This window comes from Arvicanthis niloticus, chromosome 23 (assembly GCF_011762505.2).
Source record: "Arvicanthis niloticus isolate mArvNil1 chromosome 23, mArvNil1.pat.X, whole genome shotgun sequence".
NCBI classification, from domain to species: domain Eukaryota; kingdom Metazoa; phylum Chordata; class Mammalia; order Rodentia; family Muridae; genus Arvicanthis; species Arvicanthis niloticus.
This window is the reverse complement of record NC_133430.1, coordinates 33986026-34009180: the sequence shown is the minus strand read 5'-3', so window position 1 is coordinate 34009180 and position 23155 is coordinate 33986026. Positions and strand designations below refer to the sequence as shown.

At 43.5% G+C, this 23155-nt stretch overlaps 1 protein-coding gene across 5 annotated transcripts in view; it reads left to right on the top strand.

Moving 5' to 3' along the window:
• The window catches only part of Sipa1l1 (signal induced proliferation associated 1 like 1), a 265544-nt gene that overhangs the window by 150730 nt on the left and 91659 nt on the right, over positions 1 to 23155 (top strand). For 4 of the 5 annotated variants that reach the window (XM_076921784.1, XM_076921780.1, XM_076921782.1 and 1 more), the window contains one exon: positions 13630 to 15426. In XM_076921784.1, coding sequence (XP_076777899.1) covers positions 13929 to 15426 — 1498 coding nt within the window. In that variant the 5' untranslated portion in view covers positions 13630 to 13928. Of the gene's footprint in view, positions 1 to 12909; positions 13074 to 13629; positions 15427 to 23155 lie in introns of those variants that run through there. The other variant, XM_076921783.1, reaches the window with a different exon arrangement.

Below are 23155 nucleotides of genomic sequence, written 5' to 3'. Positions count from 1 at the left end.
TTGTTATAATGCTGTCGTATTTGAACTGGCGTAGCAGTGGCATGGGGTTGGGAGGAGTTGGAGAGGAGAGAGGGAGAGGCTGCCAGGAACAGAGGAACCTGTCTTTGATGCTGTGATTATGATGTCAATAATTACAAAGTGCTGCTGGCTACAAGAAGCAGTTGTTGGACTGTGCGACAGGTCAAGCTGTATCTGGGATGAGTTAAAGGCATGCATTTTGAAGAGAAACATTTAAACCTACAAAGTGTGTATAGCACTGGGAAATGGGAAGGTATTTAACGAATATATATAGAAAGACCAGGCTACGAATTTGACCTTTTCAGACATTCAGGTGAGCCTGGGGATGTAGCTCATGTGGGTGGAGTACTTGCCTAGCATGGACTTGTATGAACCAGATGTGCTGGTTTATGCCTGTGGTCTCAGCATTCAGGAGGTAGAAGCAGGAGGATCAGGTACTGAAGCCCACTTTTGATTGCATAGCTGGTTTGAGGGTTTGAGGCCACCCTGGAATACTTATGAAAATATACGTTAAACAATAATCAGAGACAAAACTTTAGACTGGGGAAAGTGTAGATAATATATACCTAGTGCAAAATTCACATCTGTAGTAGCTGGATATATTCTGAATCATAGCAAAGAGTTAGTGACCTTGGAGAAAAATGGGCAAAACATAGTAGATTAGATTAAGAAACTACCAGTGCCTTACCAGTGAGGCAACCATATGATGTCCTGCATTTTCCTATTGGCAACAGGTGAGAGATGGAGTTGGGAACCTTGGCATGGTGTGTCCAGTGCTGCTTATAACCATGGCACATCTACTTGGAAGGTCAGTTTGACCTTTTTGGTGGGGTTTGGGCATTGAACTTGGGATGGCACAAGTAGTAGGCCAAGGTCAGCTAAATGTTCTCGGATGGTTTTCAAAAATGTTCTACCTTGCTGCGGGGCTTTGCCCATGTTCCCAAAGAAGGTGTCAGAATAAATGTTCCTTCTGCCACTCTAGTAATAAAAAAAGTGGAAATAATCCAGATGCCACTCAGTAAGTTCTGATGGCTTTTCCTACTCTCTCTACTCACTATGTAACATTTACAAGGTATAGGGAGCGTCTGTATCTTTCTGTGGCAGTGCAGGGGAATCCTAAATAGCTTCACATGAGGGAGAGTTGAACAGAAGGCATTTGTGAGTGACAGCATTTCTTCCCGTTTCACAACCACACTGATTATTGTTGTATTCCTGTCTGATGTTTTGAGGGAAAAGCCTCCTGAGAGGGGAGTCCCAGGAGAGTTGGTATTGTAGCTGTGACCTTTATTTCTTTCCCATCAACAACACATTTGACATTATATATTTTGATATTTACTAAGTCTTAGTGACTTAATGTGGACATTTATATGTTTGCACATTTCATAATTAAAACATTTTCTATAATGTCTAGAGTGGCACTCTTTAGCCACACTCAATTGGATAGGACGCACTGAGAGCCACCAATGCATGAGTTCCCAGGCCACTTCTAAGTTAACAGGCATCTCTCTTCCCTGTTTGTCATTGTTACCGACAAACAATAAAAATATTCAAGGGCAAGTAAAAGGAAAAGAAACCGGATGATGGAATTGTCAACAGTTTTGTTTGTAACTAATTTTATGGTGATAAAGGCTTAGATCTGAGTAGTTTTAGAGATTGCAGAAAGCACTGGCCCCCTACTCCTTAGAATTGTATGTCTGAGTCGTGGGAAGATCACACTGACATGGACGGGTTGTAAATAAGGGCCCCAGCAATGGAGGAATTTTGCAGAGCATTGCAGGGTTCATTTCCTGCTCTCTAGAGAGACCCGGGCTGTGGATCCTGGCGTTTGTGCATCTCCAAGCATAGAAAGGAAGCCCTTTCATCTAGCTGAATCAGGGAAAGAGGTTACAAGTCATAGTTACTGATTTGACAGTTCACAGGGAAGTCTGTAGGACTTGGGAACAGACAAGAACAGAGCAGGCTAGGCAGATGAAACATTACTCCTCTGTCACAAAGGGAGTGTGATGCTGCCACCCAACACTGGAGGTTAGTTGCTGCACTGGCCATCAGACCGTTGCCACATCTGCTGCTAGCTTCCATAGACAGGGTAAGATGCATGTATTCTTGCCCTGTATACACTTCAACTCAGAATCCATGTCCTTTTTGTAGGAATGGCTGCATTGTCTACATGGCATTTTTAACTTCAAACTGGCTGGGCAATGGTGGCACACGCCTTTAATCCCAGCACTTGGGAGGCAGAGACAGGCGGATTTCTGAGTTGGAGGACAGCCAGGGCTACACAGAGAAACCCTGTCTCAAACAACAACAAAAAAAACCTTCAAACTGGGGAAACAGATTTTATATGAACAAGGAAATGCTCTGGATATATAGAACCCAGAAACCAAGCAACACTAGAAGTCATTATTGTAATCCTAATGTCATTTTCTTCAAGCAAACAACTGAGTCCCCACCCATTCTCTTGCACTGAATTTTGCACTTGCACTGCACTCTTGCACTGAACAGATTTGGGACCCTGTTCAAACAAACCCTGGTTCCGCATGAAGGTTTATTCTGTTATCTTAAAACATTAAAAAGTGGCCTATCATTGTGGGAAATGAAAAGAAGTCTTTATGTGAAAAATGTTGATCAAAAAAAGCAGAAGGAAAGTAAACGGGTCAAACACAGACACTGATGGTGGGAATTCTATAAAGTGGATTTATCTGAAGGGTAATAAGTACTAAAGCCAAGAATAATTTTTAATATAATTAATAGAGCATAGAAATATTAAAAATGAGCCCAAAGTCATTATGAAATATTATTTTAAGTGGAAAATGAAGTTGAGAAATGTCTTCCAAATTTAAAATAACACGCACGCACGCACGCATGCACGCACGCACGCACGCACGCACGCACGCACGCACGCACGCACGCACGCACGCACGCACGCACACAGTGGAAGGCCAGGGAAGAAAGATTGGAAACTGTCCTGGGTGCCAGGTATCCTACACTCAGAACATTTCCAGGACGAAAGAAGGGAGACTGAGAAGGAAAGGAAGCTAATTTCAAAACATAAAATGAAAGTTTACATACCTAGGATATTTTGCTGAGAGGCCCAAAGGATGCCTAAAGTAAGGACTAAAGACGGCTCTCATAGAGGCCACCTGAACCTCAGAATTCCAGGAATTCCTGGACAGGGATCATAGCATACCTTTCTGCTTTGAACAGGTAGAAAACATTAGTAAGATTTTGTTTTGTTTTGCTTTATTCACTTTAGAAAGAAACTAAATAAATGGCTAGAAAAAATAGACATTAAGTCAATGAAAAACAAAACAAGCAATTGAGTGAGTAAAGCAATGGTAGAAGACCCTACACTCCACCATATGATTAGCTCTCACTGGGGCTCTCCACTCTTAACAGCTGGAGGTAGGAGGAGAGTCTAAGGGCAGGGCTTGTTTACTACCTGCACCTGGGAGGGATGCCCAGAAAGGCATCAAGCACTTGAAGCCCAGCTAAACTGGCCAGACTGCAAACTTGTACAGGAAAAAAGGAAGGAAGGAAAGAAAGAAAACAAGAAACAATCATTAAGTCTTCTAAAATAACCTATAAACAAGGCAGCAAACATAGCTATAAAAATATAAATCCTGATAAATATGTACCTATTTAATGTAGCTATGGAATAGACATATAAACAAATATATGTGCATACAAATAACATACACAGAATATAGGTGGATGGGGAGATGACTAATGGAGGTATGTTAATTTCTGATTTCCTCAACGTCAGATGGGTAATAGCTAAGATTGATCACCCAAGAAACAGCATCGTGAACCTGTCACTTAGGAATATGAAATGCCATGGGAAACAGAGCCTGGGGTTAGTGTGTTTGCTCTAAACCTGGAGAAGATTAAAACAATGGTTTACTTCCCTCCTTCTTTGCCTATGGTCCTAGGTCTTTGGTGTATGTATATTGAAAGCTTCACAAGACAGAAAATTCAAAACCAAGTAAGCATGGTCGTGGTAGGTAGCCCTTGGGCAGCGGCTCACTCACTTCTAAGCTGTGAGCTTGGTTCCTTACCTGTTGCAGTGTGTCCTTTCCTGTTCTAAGCATCTGCTGCAGACTTAGCATCTGAAAACTGAGACACAGTACTGCACTGAGGTGCCTGCACAGTGGTGGGCAGTGGATTAGAAAACCAGAAATTGTCAGGGTGGGTCCTGGATGGCTGGTGGAGACACAGGGTCAAGGACAAGATCAGCTGAGCACATCCTGTCTACACTCTGCTCCATCCCTGAGAGCAAGCTCAGGTCAGACTTGACATGCTAAATGGGCAGTCACTGTCTCTACCATGGAAATGGGGTGGGGGGGCAAGCAAGAACTAAAGACTTCTGTTACCAGGTTTTATTTTTAAATACTTGATTGGTGATTGTTTATGTTTTATTTCATTGGTTCCCCGCCCCCCCAACTGTAAATTAAAGTTGAAATAAAGAAAGTATAAGGGAAATCTCATTCAGAAATCAAGAATTTTAAGTTTGAAGGAATAAACACTCAAGATTTTATGTAGTGCATATCTTTGTATATTCATATAATTAGTTTTTTAAAAAAAACAAGGTGTTTCATTAATTTTTCTCTTATTTTGGGGGAACAGGTGGCCAGAATATTGTATATAGGGCTCCTTCCTGTTTCCAGAGCCACGCTCTATATACAAGTTCAGCAGTGACACAGTAAGTTGTTGGATCAAGTTCTGTTGTCAGCTCCAGATTGGGAGCTGGTGGTGGGCTTCTCTGCCTCTTCAGAACAGTGGCCCTCCTTGCTGGTTGTCTGCCTTTTCTGGAGCTCTAAGTACACAGGTCTTGTCAGCAGTGAACAGGTCACTGCGCTTGGCCCTTTTCTGTTCTTACCTCTCAGTATCTTACATGTGCACCCAGCTCACTCACAGTGTAGAAATACACAGACCATCCTGAGTGGCTCTGATCAGATTAGGGCTGGGGTGTCTTAAAGAAGGAACATAAGTTGGTGCCAGGCTGGTGCCAGGGCTTGGTGGGAAGACTGCCAGCATGCACACAGCTCCGGGTTTGCTCTTCAGCGCTGAGTAAAGCCAGGTGTGCTGACACATAACTGTAATTTCAGCTCTGGGGAGGTGAAGGATGGAGAATATGGCACTTAAGGTTCTCCTTAAGGTCAAGGCCAGCTTGGGCTGCATGAGACTCTGTCTTAACTTTTTTTTTTTTTTTTTTTTTTTTTTTTAAATAAGAAACATATAATTGGTAGATTTTAAAAAAAAAAAAACTTGAAAAGTGGGGACAACAAAGATGTAACTTTTTTATTTGAGGATAAAAAGTCAAAATTATTTGCCAATCATTGATTTGAACTTCCCTCCCATTTCTGTGCAGGATTAACCCCTTCCCATGTAACTGTCCCTGTGGACTTTTCAGGAGTTTGGATTGCTGAACTTATGCATTAGTGGGTGTTTCACTGGGACTGTATCAGCCAGTTTTCAACAGGTCATTCACAACTTTTCAAAGGATTTATTCACTTGTGCCTCTTTTCATGTTCTTTGATGGTGAGAGGGCCAGGGAGAGAAGAGTGGGTGTTAGTCTTCATTTACTACTGACATGGACCTTGGTGAAGTGGAGAGCTGACATGGAAGCCCCTGTGAGGATGGTCCTGACTCCTGAACTCAGGGCTGGAACTGTGCTTTCTTGTTGTATCAGCCTAGAAACTGTCCACAGTACTTAGCCCTCTCCGCATCTCACCTGGGATCCTGTGGCCTTTATTTCTAACCCTTAGTTTTCAAGAATACTTGTCACCAGGGAGGAAATATCCAAACATGTAGAGTTAATTATGGGATTCCAAAGGAGTGGAGGGGTCCTACTGCAAGGAGCATGGCTTGGGGATTAGACTGTAGAGGCAACAATGTCCTCATCTCTTCTACACTGCAGGGTCTATTTGAGAAATGCAGTGGACTCCAGTGTTATTAGAAAAGTATGTTCTGGAAGAGCAACCTGGTTTGACAGCCCCAGTAAGCGGTGAGCCATGAGGATCTAGTTCATAGGTTTGTCTCTGCCTGCCTCTGTAACCTTTATGGGTTTCTACTTTCTGGCCGGAGACTCCTCATGTGGAGAATCTGGTTCTCACCAAGGTCGTCTTCACAGAAATTGACAGTTTTGTGTTTGGAATGTTACCTTAGTAATTCAAGCCCAGTCATCTGGTAGTTCTTAATGATGTGGCACCTTTCCCATTTCCTGCAGCCCAGTGAAGGAAGCCATGTGAAGGGAGCCTCTGCTTAGCCCTGCCTTCCAGGCCCACTCGAGGTGGAGATCAATGTGGTAGCTGTTGAGGACGCCCTGAAGTGTCCCAGACTGACCACCAGCACATGTTTAGAAGCTACTGCCACTGTTGGTTATTTTCCTCCTGGATGCATTTCTAGTAGACCCAGGTCTGGGGTAGATGTCAGAAGTGACATGGGCTGTACAGGGAGGCCTTTTTCTTCTATATTGGCTAATTATCCATTCTTTAACTGCCAGCCCAGATGTGCTGTGTGAGCCCACTGCATAGAAAGCACCTATGTCACACACAGTCCGCTTGCCTTGTGTTGCTGGGTGTGTGTGGCATTTCCCTTCCGAACTATTTCTGTTCATGGAGTCTGAGATCCTCAACTGCTTATGAGGACTGAGGCAGATGACAGAGTCCCTCCATTATAGAGCCTTTAGTCACAGCTTGTGTGTGGGAATCCAGATGCAGTGATGAATAGATCAGACTGTCTGCAGTCAAGTGCTACTAACAGGGAGTGAGTGATTCCATGTGTCTGTCTGGCTTTTAGAGTCTTCCTTAGGTGATGTTCTAGAAACCTTAGAACACCTTAGGAGCTGCTGCTGTTAATCCTTGAGGCTCACTGATTTGGATTTGAGTTGTGCTTAGAACAAACTGTTCTTACTGCTACCCCTTGACGCTCAAGCTAACTGTGGTGCACTTTTTCAAGTGCACTTTGTTAAATTGTCTTCAGAACATAAAATGTTCAAACAAAAAAATCACCGTGCCCTTAACAAAGCCATTTTGAGGCTCCTTTCTTGCGCTGTCTGGTTTCTATACATCACTTTTCTCTTCCCTCAGCTGGACAGCTGCAGGGATTGGCTGGAATGTGCCTTTCTGTGCAGAAGGGTGGGCCACAGCTAACAAGCTGGCAGCCTGCAGAAGCTTTCCTGCTGAGGGGCTTCCTCTGAGAGGTCTTCGTAGCATTCATTAAGTATAAGTCAGTGGGGGATGGGAGGGCAAACATCTCCTCCTGGACACAGCATCTCCTTTGACCACACTGCTAGTCTCCCTGGCTCCCACCCGCACTGCCAGTGCCTGGTGCTCTTCAGTGCTCCTCTTCAGAAAGCTGTTCTTTAAAGACCACAGTGACATCATTTAGCTGAAAGCTCTAGAGACAGGTGCATGTAGGAAAGTGGATTCAACCCAAGGGAGGGGACACTAGCGGCGCCACATGTGTTTGTTTGCCAGTTTTGTCTGATTCTCAGGGTCACTAAAGTCTTGGGAGGGGTCGAAGTGGAGACACTGGTTGTGAAGGGGAACTCTTATGTCAGAATGACATCTAAAGAAAACATTTGTCAGCGAGGAAAAGATTAGCCAAGCCAGTCATCTCCATGCTGCAGCACTCAGATACTGTAAACATCTCTCTTCTAAAGTGGCTGGGCTCTCTCAGCCCTCTTCCAATTCATTGTAATTAGAAGATTTAGCACAAGGACATCTCATGGAAGTACTTGATCTGTTCAATTTTGACTTGTTCAGTGATTTGAATGATAGAAGATTAACATAGGGCCATGTTTTGTAATTATTCTTTGAAGGTCTGTTCATTGCCCTACATTCCCAGATCACATTATGTGTTTTTAGCAACAAATTTATGTTTTTGTATTAAATTTTGTTCTGATTATAACACTTGCTCATTTTAGGAAATTAAAAAAAATTAAATCCTCAAGTTAAAATCTATCCAAAGATAAACATAAATCCTCTGGTAAGCGCTCTCTCTCTCTCTCTCTCTCTCTCTCTCTCTCTCTCTCTCTCTCTCTCTCTGTGTGTGTGTAAGAGAAAGAGAGAGAAACATGGCTAAGTGCATAATGTATCTTCAGTTTCTTCACCCTGTATTCTTCTGAAACACCAGCCTGCTTTATGCTTCAGTATGTTCCACAGAACACACAATGTAATGATGAGTCTGTGATTAAATTAATTAAGAAGCTTCTTAGAACCAAATGTGGTGACATAATACCTATAATCCCAACACATGGGAGGCAGAGGAAGAATAATCCTGAGTTCAAGTTCAGCCTCAGCCACAGAGTAATTTTTAAGACAGGCTGGGCTGTATAAGACCCTGTCACACCACTACACCAGCACCACCACCACCACACCACCACCACCATCACCACCACCACACCACCACCACCACCACCACCACACCACCACCACCATCACCACCACCACACCACCACACCACCACACCACCACTACCACACCACCACCACCACACCACCACCACCAAAAAAGCAAAGAAGAAAAATCTGTTGGTTTAGATATAATTGATGGTGACTTTTAACCTATAAATCTCTAAATTTCAACAAAGTTTATGGATGATGATATTCTAAGAGAGGTCATAGTATTCCTGCATTACTTGGTTCTAGAACTCTTCTGTGGATAAATAACTAGACTTGAGCACAGTTGAGGAAACCCTGACAAGAATGTCCTGCTGAGCATCTCCCCTGATTTCTAGGGCCCCACACCACGTTGTTTCTCACTCTTCCCCAGATTGTACTGGCGATCGCTGGGTCATCTTTGACCATCACCGGTTCAGTCAGTAGCGTTGATGAGTATAGAGTGCATTCCGGAACGCGGAAGGAAGGCACTCCTTACTCCACTGGTCTGCTGCAGTTCCCATTACCCAGCCGTTGTCCATTTTCTTGTAGAACCTCTAGGCTTACCTTTATGCCCTGGACACAGAGAACGTTTTAGTGCCCTTCTGTTTATTTAGTTGAGATCTATACTGTCCCACTTCACCATTCATTTATCTCTCGGCTTGGTAGTAATTTATTTTAGAAATTACGAAGAAGGATGACAGCAAATGTCACAGGCAGAAGTTTAGAGCTCACAGCAGAGAGGTGGTTAGTTAAGCCCAGGTCAGAAGAGCACCCTGTCTAGTCTAGTATTGCTGTAGTACCTGTCTCCGTGCATACCGCCTACCCCAGCAGAGCCTAGCTGATCCAGCGCCTGCTTTCCACAGTGAGGTTTTTATTCTGTTGCACCTGTGCCTTCGGCCTCATCCTAAAGCACTCACTGTTCATCTTCATAGTAACACCTGTCACAACGAGCAGTGTGAAAAGTGGGAGCAAAAGTAAATCAGGTTCACTAGGTTTGTTTTTGTTGTTGTTTTTTGTTTGTGTTTGTTTTGTTTCGAGGCAGGGTTTCTCCGTGTAGCTCTGGCTGCCCTGGAACTCACTCTGTAGACCAGGCTGGCCTTGAACTCTTCTGTGGATAAATAACTAGACTTGAACCACATGCTTCTGCCTCTCAAGTGCTGGGATTAAAGGTGTGAGCCCCCACCACCTGGCAAGTTCACTAGCTCTTAAATGATACTGACTAGACAGCTGGGGAGAGGTCTTAAGGGATAAGGTAGGTGCTTTCTGTGCAAGTGTGAGGACTTGTGAGGATTCCAGTTCAGATCCCCAGGCAGCTCACTTATAATTGCAGTAAGTTAGCAAAATCAACCACACAGACAAGCTATGGATTCCCATGAGAGAGCCTAAGAGACTTAAGGGGGTGAACAAGTGAGGAAGGTTCTCAATATCATCCTCTGGCCTGCCTAGATACATGTGCATATGCACCTGCACACATGTATGTCTACTCACATATGATATGTGTACACACCACACTACATGCATGCACAAAAAAAAAAAAAAAAAAAAAAAAAAAAGATAGCGAGTGGTGGGCAGAGAGAAGAGAGGCCTGCTTTTTACCTCCCATGTGAGCCACTTTTATTACTATTAGGGACTTGATATTCTGAATGGCTGACCTACTGTGGTTTAGTTAAGATACTCCAGGAACCAGTTCGTGTTATAAAGGACCTCACAGTTAGAATGGAAAGTACAGGGAGGAGGTGTGGCCTATGCATACCTTGTCATGTCCTGTATCACACTTCATCTTTTTACCATCTGCCTCCCCTACCTACACCTGAGCTTCCCTTGAAGAAAAGATTTCTTTCCCCAAGTATTTCTAATACTAGGTTTATGACCATGCTTAGACAAGAAGATGGGCCTGCTGGGAATTACTTAGAAGAGAATGGAGCATCTCTTCTGGAAGATGGGTGTTAGCAGCAGAGGGAGGGTCTTAGGTGATGAAGACTTTCCCCTGGTAGAGCTGAGCTCTGGATTGCCACATGGGATTAGGAGTCTAACTACATGGATCCTGTGGGAGTACATGGATCCTGTGGGAGTACTGTGAAATTAAACATGAGAAGGAAATGTTTTGTGATGCCTGCGCTTTTCACATGCGCAGGTGCGGTGGTCTGCTGCCATAGTGCTCCCCTGTCTTAACTCTGGTGCGTCTGTCTGTATCTGACAATGTCTGGCCAGTTCTGGTGATGTTTGCTTCCTAGTGATTGTCAGAATGTTTGCTATTTAGACCCACTCATGGGGAACAGGTGCAGTGTTCTGGACCTGCGTGGAGAGAGACAGCCTTTTTAGCTGGTAGCTTAGTAAACATCTTTATTTCTATATTGCTCATCCATGGCCAAAACTTATATCTCAAAGGGAGTTGATGTTGGAAATAAATAAGGTGGGAGGGAGCAGAGCAAGGAAGAGTGAGGAAGAGGTGGGTGTGGGATCGTCACAACTGAAGAGAATATTATTTAACACAGTTCATACCCTCAGCTTTGAGCTGTCAAACTGTGTCCTCTCTCCCCATGTGCTCATCTATATTTTGAAATAAAAAGTTATCTTAATAAGACTAAATTGCTAAGAAATTTTTATATTAAGAATGTATTAAACCATAGCAAGAGGGGCTGGAGAGATGGCTCGCTGGTTAAGAATACTTATTCTTACAGGGGACCTGGGTTTGTTTCTCAGCACCCATGTGCAAGCTTGAAGCTCTCTGTGACTCTACTTTCAAGGAATCTGATACTTTCTAGGACTCATGCAGTGTGTGTGTGTGTGTGTGTGTGTGTGTGTGTGTAAGCCGGCAAACATTCATTTGCATGAGTAATCTTTAAAAAGTAAGAAAGTGAAGTGATTTAGAAAAGAAACTTTCATGGTGGACATAGGACATCTGCACGGTGGGTTTATTCACTGTGCCTCAGCTCTAGCTTTTAGTGTGCTCCTAAAGGTTTGCAAGCAGAGGTTGTTGGTAATTGTCTGTCATCTAAGCACCCGGGGAAAGCTGAGGCAAAGGGCCTGCCCTGAAGGGTAGCCAGGACCCTGCCTCAAAACAAAGGGGTGGGGGCAGGGGTTGGCTGTGGTAAATCAGTTTTGTTTTGGGGTGTTTTTTGTTTTGTTTTTTTTGTCTGTTTGTAGGTTTTTTGTTTTGCTTTTGTTTTTCGAGACAGGGTTTCTCTGTGTAGCCCTGGCTGTCCTGAAACTCACTCTGTAGACCAGGCTGGCCTTGAACTCAGAAATCCTCTTGCCTCTGCCTCCCAAGTGCTGGAATTAAAGGCGTGCGCCACCACTACCCTGCTAGTAAATCAGTTTCTAAGAGGAATTGACATGTGGCAAGAATGAACTTTGGTCGTGAGAGGACTGGTAGTTTCAAGGAAGATTGTTGTAGAAATGGACTGGAAGATGGTTTATTTGGTTTTCGTAAGTCAGTGAGAATATTGAAAACATCTGACTTTTAAGGATTACTTTTTTTCTAGTATAAGAATTCTTTATGCTAGTGTATTATTTCCTTGAAAGCTACTTTATTGAGTTCTACTCTTTGTTGTAAAGTAGAGCAGGTGCTCACACTGGTCCAGTGATTAGCTGCCTTCCATTTTATAAGCGGTACTTCTTGAACCACAGCTGTGGCCACACGTGCTGGCCCTGCCTGCCTGCCTGCCTGCCTGCTGCTGTATGCAACAGTTAGCTCTGTGTTGTGTTTAAAGGCTTGCAGTTGAAAGAGCAGCATGTAAAGTTCTGGAATGTAAAGGAAATCATAAGCATAACGGTCTGACTGTAGAAGTATCTAGAAAGCTCAAAAGCCAGATTTAATTAGATAGCAGTGCAAATCCATTGTCCTTTTCACAAAACACAGGGCAGAGGAGTGTAGGGGAAAACAATGGGTGTTTATCTGACCGGCTGACCAGACCTACCCTGTAAGAGCCTTGCAGCCTGCAGGCAGGGAGCATTTTTGAAACACCCCTAAATGTTCTAGCTTTAAATAGCAACGAGTCTCCTAAACTGATTCTGCGTGCTGCTGGAGACATGAAAGCCGGCTGCCTTGGAGTCAGGAAGCCGACTAGCGAGATGCTTAATTATTGTGGAAGTAAGTGCTTGTTACCATTGAGTGTAGCATGCAGTGTGCGGTCCTCCTCAGTGTCAGAGCGTGATTTGTAGACAATGCCGCCCTGTCAGCTCGGTGCTGGTTCAGCAGCATCTTTCCAAACATGTATCTGGCAAGAATCTAAAGGCCACCTCTTGTGTAATTTGTGGAATGCTGGAAAAGGATCCTCTGCCTCTCTTGTCAGGATGTACGCACCCATGCAGGCTTCTGTGCTCAGGCTCTGTGCCTGCTGCCTCCTGTCTGACGAGCTCATGAGGAAGTTCTTCTTCCTGTCCGTCACCTAGGAAGGATGGTAACAGTTCTCTGTAATCTGGTGGAGGACATGGAGCCAGCTGCCCTGAGCAGTATTTTGTTTCTGTCGTCCGTCCTTGTCGTCGTCGTCGTCGTCGTCATCGTCGTCATAAATTAGCACTGATGGGGTGGAAGAGGCTGCTCTGCTTAAGGAAATGCAGGCATTTTGTGAATTAGCGAACAGACTTCCAGCTCTGAGAGTAGATGAAAGTCAGGACGCTTGGGGAAGGTGGCTGTGAGTGCTGGGCTCCTGCAGTGTTCTTCATGTGGGTAAGTAAGAAGGGGAGGGGATGCTGGCTCTAGGAAACACCGCTTTCTGTGTGCTCTGTGGATTTGCTCTTGCTGACTATGACAAGCTTGTGTAGGGAAATAAGTATCGATTTGAAAAATGAAAGGCTTTAAAAAGTATGTGTTGTAGCATAATCAATAAAATCTTGTTCAATTTTTAGTGTTCTCAGAATGCTCCCCTGCATCTCTCTAATCATCTGGTTAGGTTGGTCTTGTCTCAAACTTCTGGTCAGCACACTGGCATGATGTCTACATTATTACAGGTTCTGGGCGCAGAAGTCTGTACCTCCTTCCCAGCTTAGAAAGCAGTTCAGCTAAACAGACGTTATTCAGAGCCCTTCTTTCAATGTAATTGATGGGTTCTATTAACTGTTTTTTATTTTTCTTTTCATATCTGCTTTATTAAAAATGGGATTTTGGATTCGTGTGCCACAATTCAGTATTGAGTCTCCTCTTCCTGTGCCTGATTTTGGCTGATGCATATTTATTTTAGGTATATTTGTCAAGTGCTAATTTCAGGTTGTCCTCCTCTCTTTAGGGGAAATATGGAATTATGGCGACCATAGCCCCAGTGCTGCAAGTTCTCTTCAGTCTTTCCTGAAGGAAGCCTTCTGTTAGAGTGAAGCACAGGGACTCTTGTGGATTACAATGTTTGGAAGATCCGGGTTCTCAGTGGTCTGAAAACACAGCATCATTTAACCTTTTAAATGAAAAGGCCTAAGATCTCAACACTACTGCTGTTTTTTCTGGAAGCCATTCTCTAAAGCAGAAGTGCACATTTAAAATGCAAACATGGTGATCCTTTCTGCAGGGATTTAAGTGATCACCTTTTACATCATGACCAGCTTGAAGAGGTCGCAGACGGAAAGGCCTGTCACCGCTGACAGAGCCTCTGTCGTCAGCACTGACGGCACCCCCAAAGTTCACACTGATGATTTCTACATGCGTCGATTCCGCTCCCAAAATGGCAGCTTAGGATCATCAGTCATGGCTGCAGTAGGGCCCCCTCGAAGTGAGGGTCCTCATCATATAACCTCAACCCCCGGGGTCCCCAAGATGGGGGTTAGGGCAAGAATTGCAGATTGGCCTCCAAGAAAGGAAAATGTAAAAGAATCTAGTCGTTCAAGCCAGGAAATAGAAACCTCAAGTTGCCTTGAGAGCCTGTCCTCCAAAGGCAGTCCTGTGAGTCAGGGAAGTTCTGTTAGCCTCAATTCCAATGACTCAGCCATGCTGAAGAGCATACAGAACACCCTGAAGAACAAGACAGGGCCAGCGGAGAGCATGGACTCCAGATTCCTCATGCCTGAAGCCTACCCCAGTTCCCCCAGGAAAGCCCTTCGCAGAATCCGGCAGCGCAGCAACAGCGACATCACCATAAGTGAGCTTGATGTGGATAGCTTTGATGAATGTATCTCCCCAACCTACAAGTCGGGGCCATCATTGCACAGGGAATATGGTAGCACATCTTCAATCGACAAGCAGGGAACATCCGGAGAAAGCTTCTTCGATTTGTTAAAGGGCTATAAAGATGACAGATCTGACCGAGGTCCAACTCCAACCAAACTCAGTGACTTCCTCATCACTGGTGGGGGCAAGGGTTCTGGTTTTTCCTTGGATGTGATAGATGGACCCATCTCACAGAGAGAGAACCTCAGGCTTTTCAAGGAAAGGGAAAAACCACTCAAGCGACGCTCTAAGTCTGAAACTGGAGACTCGTCCATTTTTCGTAAATTACGCAATGCCAAAGGTGAAGAACTTGGAAAGTCATCAGACCTTGAAGACAACAGATCAGAAGATTCTGTGAGGCCCTGGACATGTCCAAAGTGCTTTGCCCACTATGATGTCCAGAGCATATTGTTTGACTTGAATGAAGCCATTATGAACAGGCATAATGTGATTAAGAGGAGAAACACCACAACAGGAGCTTCAGCAGCTGCTGTGGCGTCCTTGGTCTCGGGACCTTTGTCTCACTCAGCCAGCTTCAGCTCTCCTATGGGCAGCACAGAGGACCTCAATTCCAAAGGAAGCCTTGGCATGGACCAAGGAGACGACAAGAGCAATGAACTGGTCATGAGCTGTCCGTATTTTCGGAATGAGATCGGGGGAGAAGGTGAGAGGAAAATCAGCCTGTCCAAGTCAAATTCTGGCTCATTCAGTGGGTGTGAGAGCACCTCCTTTGAGTCTGCCCTCAGCACTCACTGCACAAATGCGGGCGTGGCGGTTCTCGAAGTGCCCAAGGAAAGCTTGATGCTGCATCTAGACAGAGTGAAAAGGTACAGTGTGGAACACGTGGATCTTGGCGCATACTATTACAGGAAGTTCTTCTATCAGAAGGGTGAGTGAATGCTGAGTTTTAATTCTTGTTTTTTTTTTTTTTAATTTTGCTCTACTCATGGGGAAAAATGACTATACATACATATATATTAATTAATTTATTTATTTATTTTGAGTATTTTAGCAGTGACCTGAGACACCTATGAATCTTTGGTTTTCTTGATGATAAAGTGTTTCAGTAGGTTCTTTGTTGTGATTCATTTCTTTGTGTTTCAGGGATGTTTTTATCCCCTTTTAGATATTGAAATGTCTTAAAATTAAATATTAGTGTATCTTTTAAAAGTTAAAACCTATTTGATTTAGTGAGTAAAATTAAACTTTTTTGTTGACTTACTATATCATCTTTAGGGACAAATATGTAAAGTTGAAATCTGTTAGATACAGCTTCTTTTAATTATAACACAATTTCAATGCTGTTCTCTACTTTTTAAGCACTTTTCTTTGCCTCCCAAGTCTTTTTATCAAAGTTATAATACTGGTAAAAACTTCATTATTTGATTAAAATCTCAGAGCCAGTGAGTCTCAGACAAGACTTGAGTGTAGGCCTTCCATTTGAATAGAAAAGGCACTAAAGTGGAGAAATGCCTTGAACACGTAATGCAGTGTGGCTTTTTTTTCTAGTCTTTCTTGGAGATGGTAGGCTAAAATGTGTGTGTGTGTGTGTGTGTGTGTGTGTGTGTACCTAAGATTGTATCATCTTATTTTGTTTAAGAAAAGCAATTATCAAATACCTTATCAACTTTCTAGTATTTTCTGAGCAGCATTAAAATTGAGGACTACACCTGTCATGCAGGCACCCAACTAGAAACATGATGATCACTATGTGCAATGGTTCCTGGGGTAGACCAGCACTCTCTGATGATCACTAAGTGCAGTGGTTCCTGGGTTAGACCAGCATTCTCTGATGATCACTATGTACAGTGGTTCCTGGGGTAGACCAGCACTCTCTGATGATCACTATGTACAGTGGTTCCTAGGGTAGACCAGCACTCTCTGATGATCACTATGTACAGTGGTTCCTGGGGTAGACCAGCACTCTCTGATGATCACTAAGTGCAGTGGTTCCTGGGGTAGACCAGCACTCTCTGATGATCACTAAGTGCAGTGGTTCCTGGGTTAGACCAGCATTCTCTGATGATCACTATGTACAGTGGTTCCTGGGGTAGACCAGCACTCTCTGATGATCACTATGTACAGTGGTTCCTGGGGTAGACCAGCACTCTCTGATGATCACTATGTACAGTGGTTCCTGGGGTAGACCAGCACTCTCTGATGATCACTATGTACAGTGGTTCCTAGGGTAGACCAGCACTCTCTGATGATCACTATGTACAATGGTTCCTGGGGTAGACCAGCACTCTCTGCAGCCAGGTGCTGGGAAGCTTCTTACTCTGTTTTGCATCTTCTCCGGTGAGGTTGTGATTACAATATACTACTGTTGCAGTGTTTGAAACATTACTTAGGTTTATTCTCCTGTTGCCTTTATGAGATTACTCACTCTAGAATCTCCATGCTTTTAAGATTATTGAAGGATGGACTCCATTGAAAGTTTATTGGTAAAAAGAATTATGTCTTACCATCAAACACTCGTCTCTGTAATTCCCAAGTGTCTACAGCATGGCTTCTGGAATCAATAGAATGGAAATCCCAGTTTCATTTTTAAAGTGATTTTCTGGAGGTCAGATTTTAGAAATGGTCTTGCTCTTTGTTCGCATGTGAGAGCAGAGGGTTCCTCAAACTCACCAACTTTGCATTTAGGGACTGATGGTTCTTGGTAAAGATGGACATTCCTGTGCCCTGTAAGATTAGCATCCTTGGCCTCTACATCTTAGAGGCCACTGAGTTTTCTCCTTGTTCCTCCATACCAGTGAACACAAACTAAAATATATCTGATACTGGGGCATATTTGCCTCTAATTAAGAGCTCTTGCTCTGTATTGCCTCAGAAGTTTTCCAAGCTTTCCTGACATGTTCACACATCTCTGAGAAGCCATCTTGTTCCACCTGTAATTGCCACCAACTTTGAGTGTAACATACAAGGGAACACACTTTATCTTATTTGTGCACTAGTATTTTTTCTCACTGTGCAATGTAATAATATTCATCATGAGCATGTTTCAGCACTTGTGGACCAGGCACTATGCTAAGCCTTTGTTAGGCTTAGCCTTTTGTTTCTAACTCTGAGTGCTCATGAGGGAGGTGATGTGTTACTAATCATATTTTCCAAAGGAAAGTTCTAGGCTTAGGTGATAGGCTGTGGTGAAGCTCCTTTGTTCTCTGTCACTGCTCCCTTATGTCTGTTATGCAAGATGACAAGAAAGGGGAGCCTTCTTTTAGGTATTTTTATCTTTCAAAGGTATGGAATGAAAATTTGAATACCTAGACTCCAACATAACCCAACTTACAGATTCATAGCACCTCATAAATTCAGAAGTCCCCAGTACAGCAGTTGGTAAGTTGCAGCATAGAAAATAACCTGGTTATAGCTGGTGTCCATGCCACTGCCTAGTTCGAAGTACTGATTAAAGCAGAGAATTGTTAAATTGTTAAATCTGACGTATTTAAGATATGAGTAGACATAGCTGCTGTGGGTCCAAGTGCTTTCCTGTCAGTGGCTCTTCGTCAAGTGCTGCCTGATGTCCCTGGTGTACACTAGGAGTGTCCTCTGGCACTGAGTCTGGTTGGTGATTCCCACTGAATCCCTAGCTGTCAAATCTAACCCACAGCTTTCTTCTTGAGTGACCTTCCAGTCTTTCTGAAGCCATCAGTTTAGTTTTCATAGAAACTATATTTGTCTTTTCTGCTCATTTAGTCAGCTTCATAAAGTAATAGGTCAGTTGGCTTCCATGGCTCCTGGAAGATGCAGTGAATTCTGGTCCAGCATGAAGTCCAGCTGGTGGGAGCAGAAAGCATGGCTAGCAAAGAGATGGCCAGCTTGTCCCAGTGGCACCTGTCAGCCTGGTGCTGGGAACAGTGAAAAGGGTTAATCCACCAGGTTAGTTCAGGGAAAGTTGTGGAGCATGCTCTTAGGGGACCATTTGTGCTGCACACCTTGGAATGTTCTAGTTGTTTGTTACATATTAATAATGTCCTACAAATGATGACTAAATCATAACATGAAGCAGAAATTAAATCCCTTAAAGCATGACTGTACTGTAAAATTAATGTGATGGCATAAAATAGAATTAAAAAACAGTTCTGTTTTGTAATTTTTACATGTGACTTTGGCTCAGTGAGATCTTTGCGTACCCTTAGCTCTTTCTTGCAGTCTCTTTGCATAGTGTAGCCAAGAGTTTACTCCTAGCACCAAGGCTGTGGCAACCCTGGTGTGGCTGTCACCTCACCCCCTTTGGGTCCTTGTTCCACTCAGCTCTTAATGTGTCCCTGACTCCACTGTGCCTGTCTCCAGGGTGGTGGTGGTGGTGGTAGTGGTGGTAGTGGTGGTGGTGATAATGATAGTTATTATGTATCTTATATGATAAATATAATTTTTTATTATTATTACCTTTATTGAAGCACAGCCTTCAATCAACATTATGTGTAATGTTTATCATGTTCAGCTGATTAAGTTGTAATCACTTTGGTTTTACATTGTTTTTTATGAACATTATTATCCTGTAGATGTAAACTTTAGAGACAACTTGACTCAACATAAAAGCTGAGTTTTACTGGATACACTGGATAAAGAGAGGAACCATTCCTTCACCTTGGATAAGCAACATCCGTGCTCTTCCTTTTGCTCTTTCCTCTCTTCTGCCCCTGTTGGGTTTTTTACCCAGCGTGAAGTGGCAGTAATGATGTAGTTGACCTTTATTGTGTTTCTACTTCATGCTTTATGGGGTCTCCTCACCTGATGCTTTTAGGAAACCGGCATGAACCTGTCACTGTGGGCAATGTTCACATGATAGGACTATGCACTAGGCAGTAGGGTAGCGTTGATTTACTTTGCTGTTTTCCTTTGAAAACATTCATAGTTTTGTGCTCAGTCTTTCTTTGGTCACCACAATCAAAGGCCAAGGAGACTTATAGGGGGCAAATATTAAGCTGGAGAAACTAACTCCATGGTTGCCTGTAGCCAGCATGGCTTGTAAAAGGACTCTTTCCCAGCTATTCCCTGTGTTATGTGGCTCCACAATCTGTTTCCTGTTCCTCATTATCCAGGAAAAGCTGCTACTGTAAGCCAACTGATGAGAAAAAAAAATCTTACCTTCGTCTTGCAACAACACACAATGAGCAGATCTGATGGTGAGGAAAGGAAGGCAGGGGGCCATGTGTCTTATTTTGATAGATTGAAATTCCCAGGTATGGTTTAGTCTCTAGTTCAGCATTTCAAGTCTGAGACTTGTTTCTGTTTAGGCAGGGGCAAGCAGCTTTGAGAGCTTAGACTTCACAGAGATGGCTGGGCCTTGGATCAGAAAAAAAGGAGAGGAGAGCCTGAGGAACAAACACAGCCATGTATATTCCTAAGTCTGCTTGTGTTGTAGAGGAAAGGACTGTGGGAGGGATGCCTTTGTGTTAAGGGTTCTTTCTGGGTGTTCAGTCTGTGGTTGATTTTCTGAGGCACATTGCTTCATCTTTAGGTACAGTCAACAAGGCTGTGCTCCCCAGCACGCTGTGCTCCCGAGCATGATGTGCTCTTAAACATGACGATGAACTCATCTCCCATATCGACTGTAAGTCATTTTATCAAGATTATGCCAGTTGGCCAGCTCATTTGAGAGTAGGCGTGGGAGTGTATGTTCCCTCACAGAAATATGAGCCTGAATTTGTTGAGAGGTTGACTTCAGTACACCTTTTGCTGACCTTTTAGACAAGGAGGTCCTTCACTGTATTGGCATGCTAGCCTTGAACTCTTGGGCCCAAGTGACACTCCTGCCTCAGCCTTCTAAGTAGCAGGCTCTACAGACAGGTGCCCTGTACCCTACTGTCTGCCGTCTTTATATCTGATTAAGGCTTCCACGCCACCTGCAGAATAAGTTAAGTGCTAACATCGAGCCTTTGGAAGCAAGCATCCACATCTTCTTGGCTATGATTCCTCAGCCTCTTGACACTTGTCATTTGTCATTTATCACATCTTTTGTGCCCACAGAGCATTTGAGCTCTTGAGGTGCCCAAGCCATCACAGCTCAGAGGTTATGGGGTGCTGAAAGGGCACACTCTCCTCCATATGCTTTCAGATCAATATGGACATCAAAAGTCCCTGCCAGCTCAGACACTAGACCTTATTCAAAGCCATCCTTAGATCCACTCATACAAAAACTGTTTCTTTGGCAATAGAGTGTGAAATAAAATGAAAATAGTCCATTTCCTATGTAGAAAATGCCATATGAGGAATTTATTTTAGAATTTGAGGCCAATAAAGTTATTTTCTATTTTTCTAATGCCCACCTTCTGAAGGCAGGTATATTTGTGTGCATATGTTGTTTAACATATGTAACTTACTATCTCAAGACCTATAGTTAAGTTTAATATTCAAATATTCAACCTTCAATATAACACACATTTGCTTCTTTATTCAACTTGTTTTTCTATTCTGCCTTATTAGTGTGGCTTTTCATATGCCCCAGTTATCAGGAGCCTCAAAAAGGTCTTTCCAGAAGTTACATTCAGTTGCATTGATTGCATCATTTACCTCTGTTTTCAGGCTTTCTCAGGTCTTTCCAGAGTCCCAGCAGCTGTTTTCTGCCTTCACGGAGATGGCTTTGAGTCACCCTCTCGGACACCTAAGAAGTTGTGACTTAAGGATTTTTGGAATTGCTCTCCTTATGTAAATACCACATTGTTACAAGTGGATTGTTACCAGACCCTCTGACTTCACTCTTTTGGAAGGCCATCAGACTGTAGCTACAGTTCTATGCAGACCCCAGCCTTTGCCAGGGACCATCTTTCATTTAACCAGCCAGGTTGTCTGATAAGCAGATGATGAGAGAGGTACAGACAGCAGTGGCCTGGTGATGGAACCTGTGGAGTTGTGGAGGGAAAGGAAGCAGAATGTGAGGAGTGACCCTTCAGCCCACAGTACAGCACGAGGAAAAAATGGGAGAGGAGAGAATTAGAGAAGGAAAACTTTAGACAGGGTCATATTAACAAACATTTGGTCTGGTGTGATGGAGAAAGATGAACAGTATAAGTCCCCAACAGGGTAGCACATCTCTGGCTGTTACTTCCTGCCCCAACCCATCTTCCATGCTTAGGTCCTTGGCAGCTAAGGAAGGACTGGCAGAATGTGTGTGGCTCAGCTGCCTAACTGCCACAGACAGATCCCAGGGCCAGAGACTCAGGTAACTGCTTTTCTTGTAGGGCTGAACCAACTGCAAGTTCTTCCTAAAGAGAAATCAGTGTTGCATATCAGTGGCTGCTGCATATAGAGGCATGCTGAGCCTTCCTTCTCTCCAGGAAAACAAAAAGATTCAGACAGAAGCATAACTAGAGCTGGTTATGGAGCCGCACATCTTTAATTCAGCACTTAGAGGCAGAAGCAGGGTCTAATTCCAAGCCAGCCTGGTTTACATAATGAGTTTAATGACAGCCAGGGCTACACGGAGAGACCCTGCCTCAAAAACAAAAGCAGCACTCTCCTCCTCCCCGACCCCAAAGCATGGTTAGCTTGTTATAGGAAATAGTATGGCAATATAGAAACTAAAGTGTATTTTCTTGTCCCAGGACTACCTCAAACACTTTTGTACCATTTTAAAATATAGAAATAACCACATGTTCACTTGTTTACGTACTCAGTTGTTCAGATAGTATTTGGTATCTATTTTGTGAGTTCTTCCCATACAGCTCTGAGGGGCTCCCCTAACAGACAGGCTGAGGGCTAGGACTGGGAAAGTTGTCACTGCTCCACCAGGCTGTCTGTGGGCTGGGAGGACAGCAAGCAGGATAGAGAATAGAGCATTGCCTAGAGGCACACAGAGTAGACTTCTGTCCTCATGCCAGCTCTAGTATGTAGTTATTGTTATTATGATGAAGATAAACCTTTAAATGTTGATATTTACAATGAAACATTTTAATGTCTAATCTCTTTGCCTCTTCTGTCTGGAACTTCATTTGAGTCGATAGTAGACTGCTTGGATTTGCTTTTTTTTTTTTTTTTTTTTTACTTTTTTTATTGAAGATGTGAGGTGTGTGCGCACATGCACAAATTATGTACCTGTACATGCTTGTGCAGAGATCAGAGGAGGGCATCAGGCATCCTGCTCCATTACTTTTGCTGTATTTCCTTAAGACAAGATCTCTTACTGAACTTGAAACTCACCATTGACTGGACTGGCTGGCCAGCAAGTCCCAGTGACTCTCTTGTCTTGATCCCCAGGGCAGGAGCTGCAGGCTCAGGCCACTATGCCTGGTTTCTCCATGGTGCTGTTTGAATTGTTCCCTTACTCAGTTCTGTGTTCTGAGCTCAGAGCCTTGTGGCCCTTTCCCTGGGTTTTATTTGGGGCAGTTGAACTCATTTTTGTTTTTCTGTGTTTTCCTAACCATGTTCCCTCATCGTTGTCTTCTTGTGTTGCACTTTTCTCCCCACTTAAGTGGTATTATTTTTAGATCTTTCTTTTTTTTTCTGAGCTTTTCCCTCATGTTATTTGTGTCTCTAAAGTTGCACATTCTGCTTTTCTGATGTTTTGTTCTTTGTGGGTTTTCTGGTTGTCTTGATTCTGTTTGCAACAAAGGTGTAAGTATGACCTGAGTTCTTCCCTGCAGCTCTGAGGGGCTCTGCTCCAGCATAGCCTC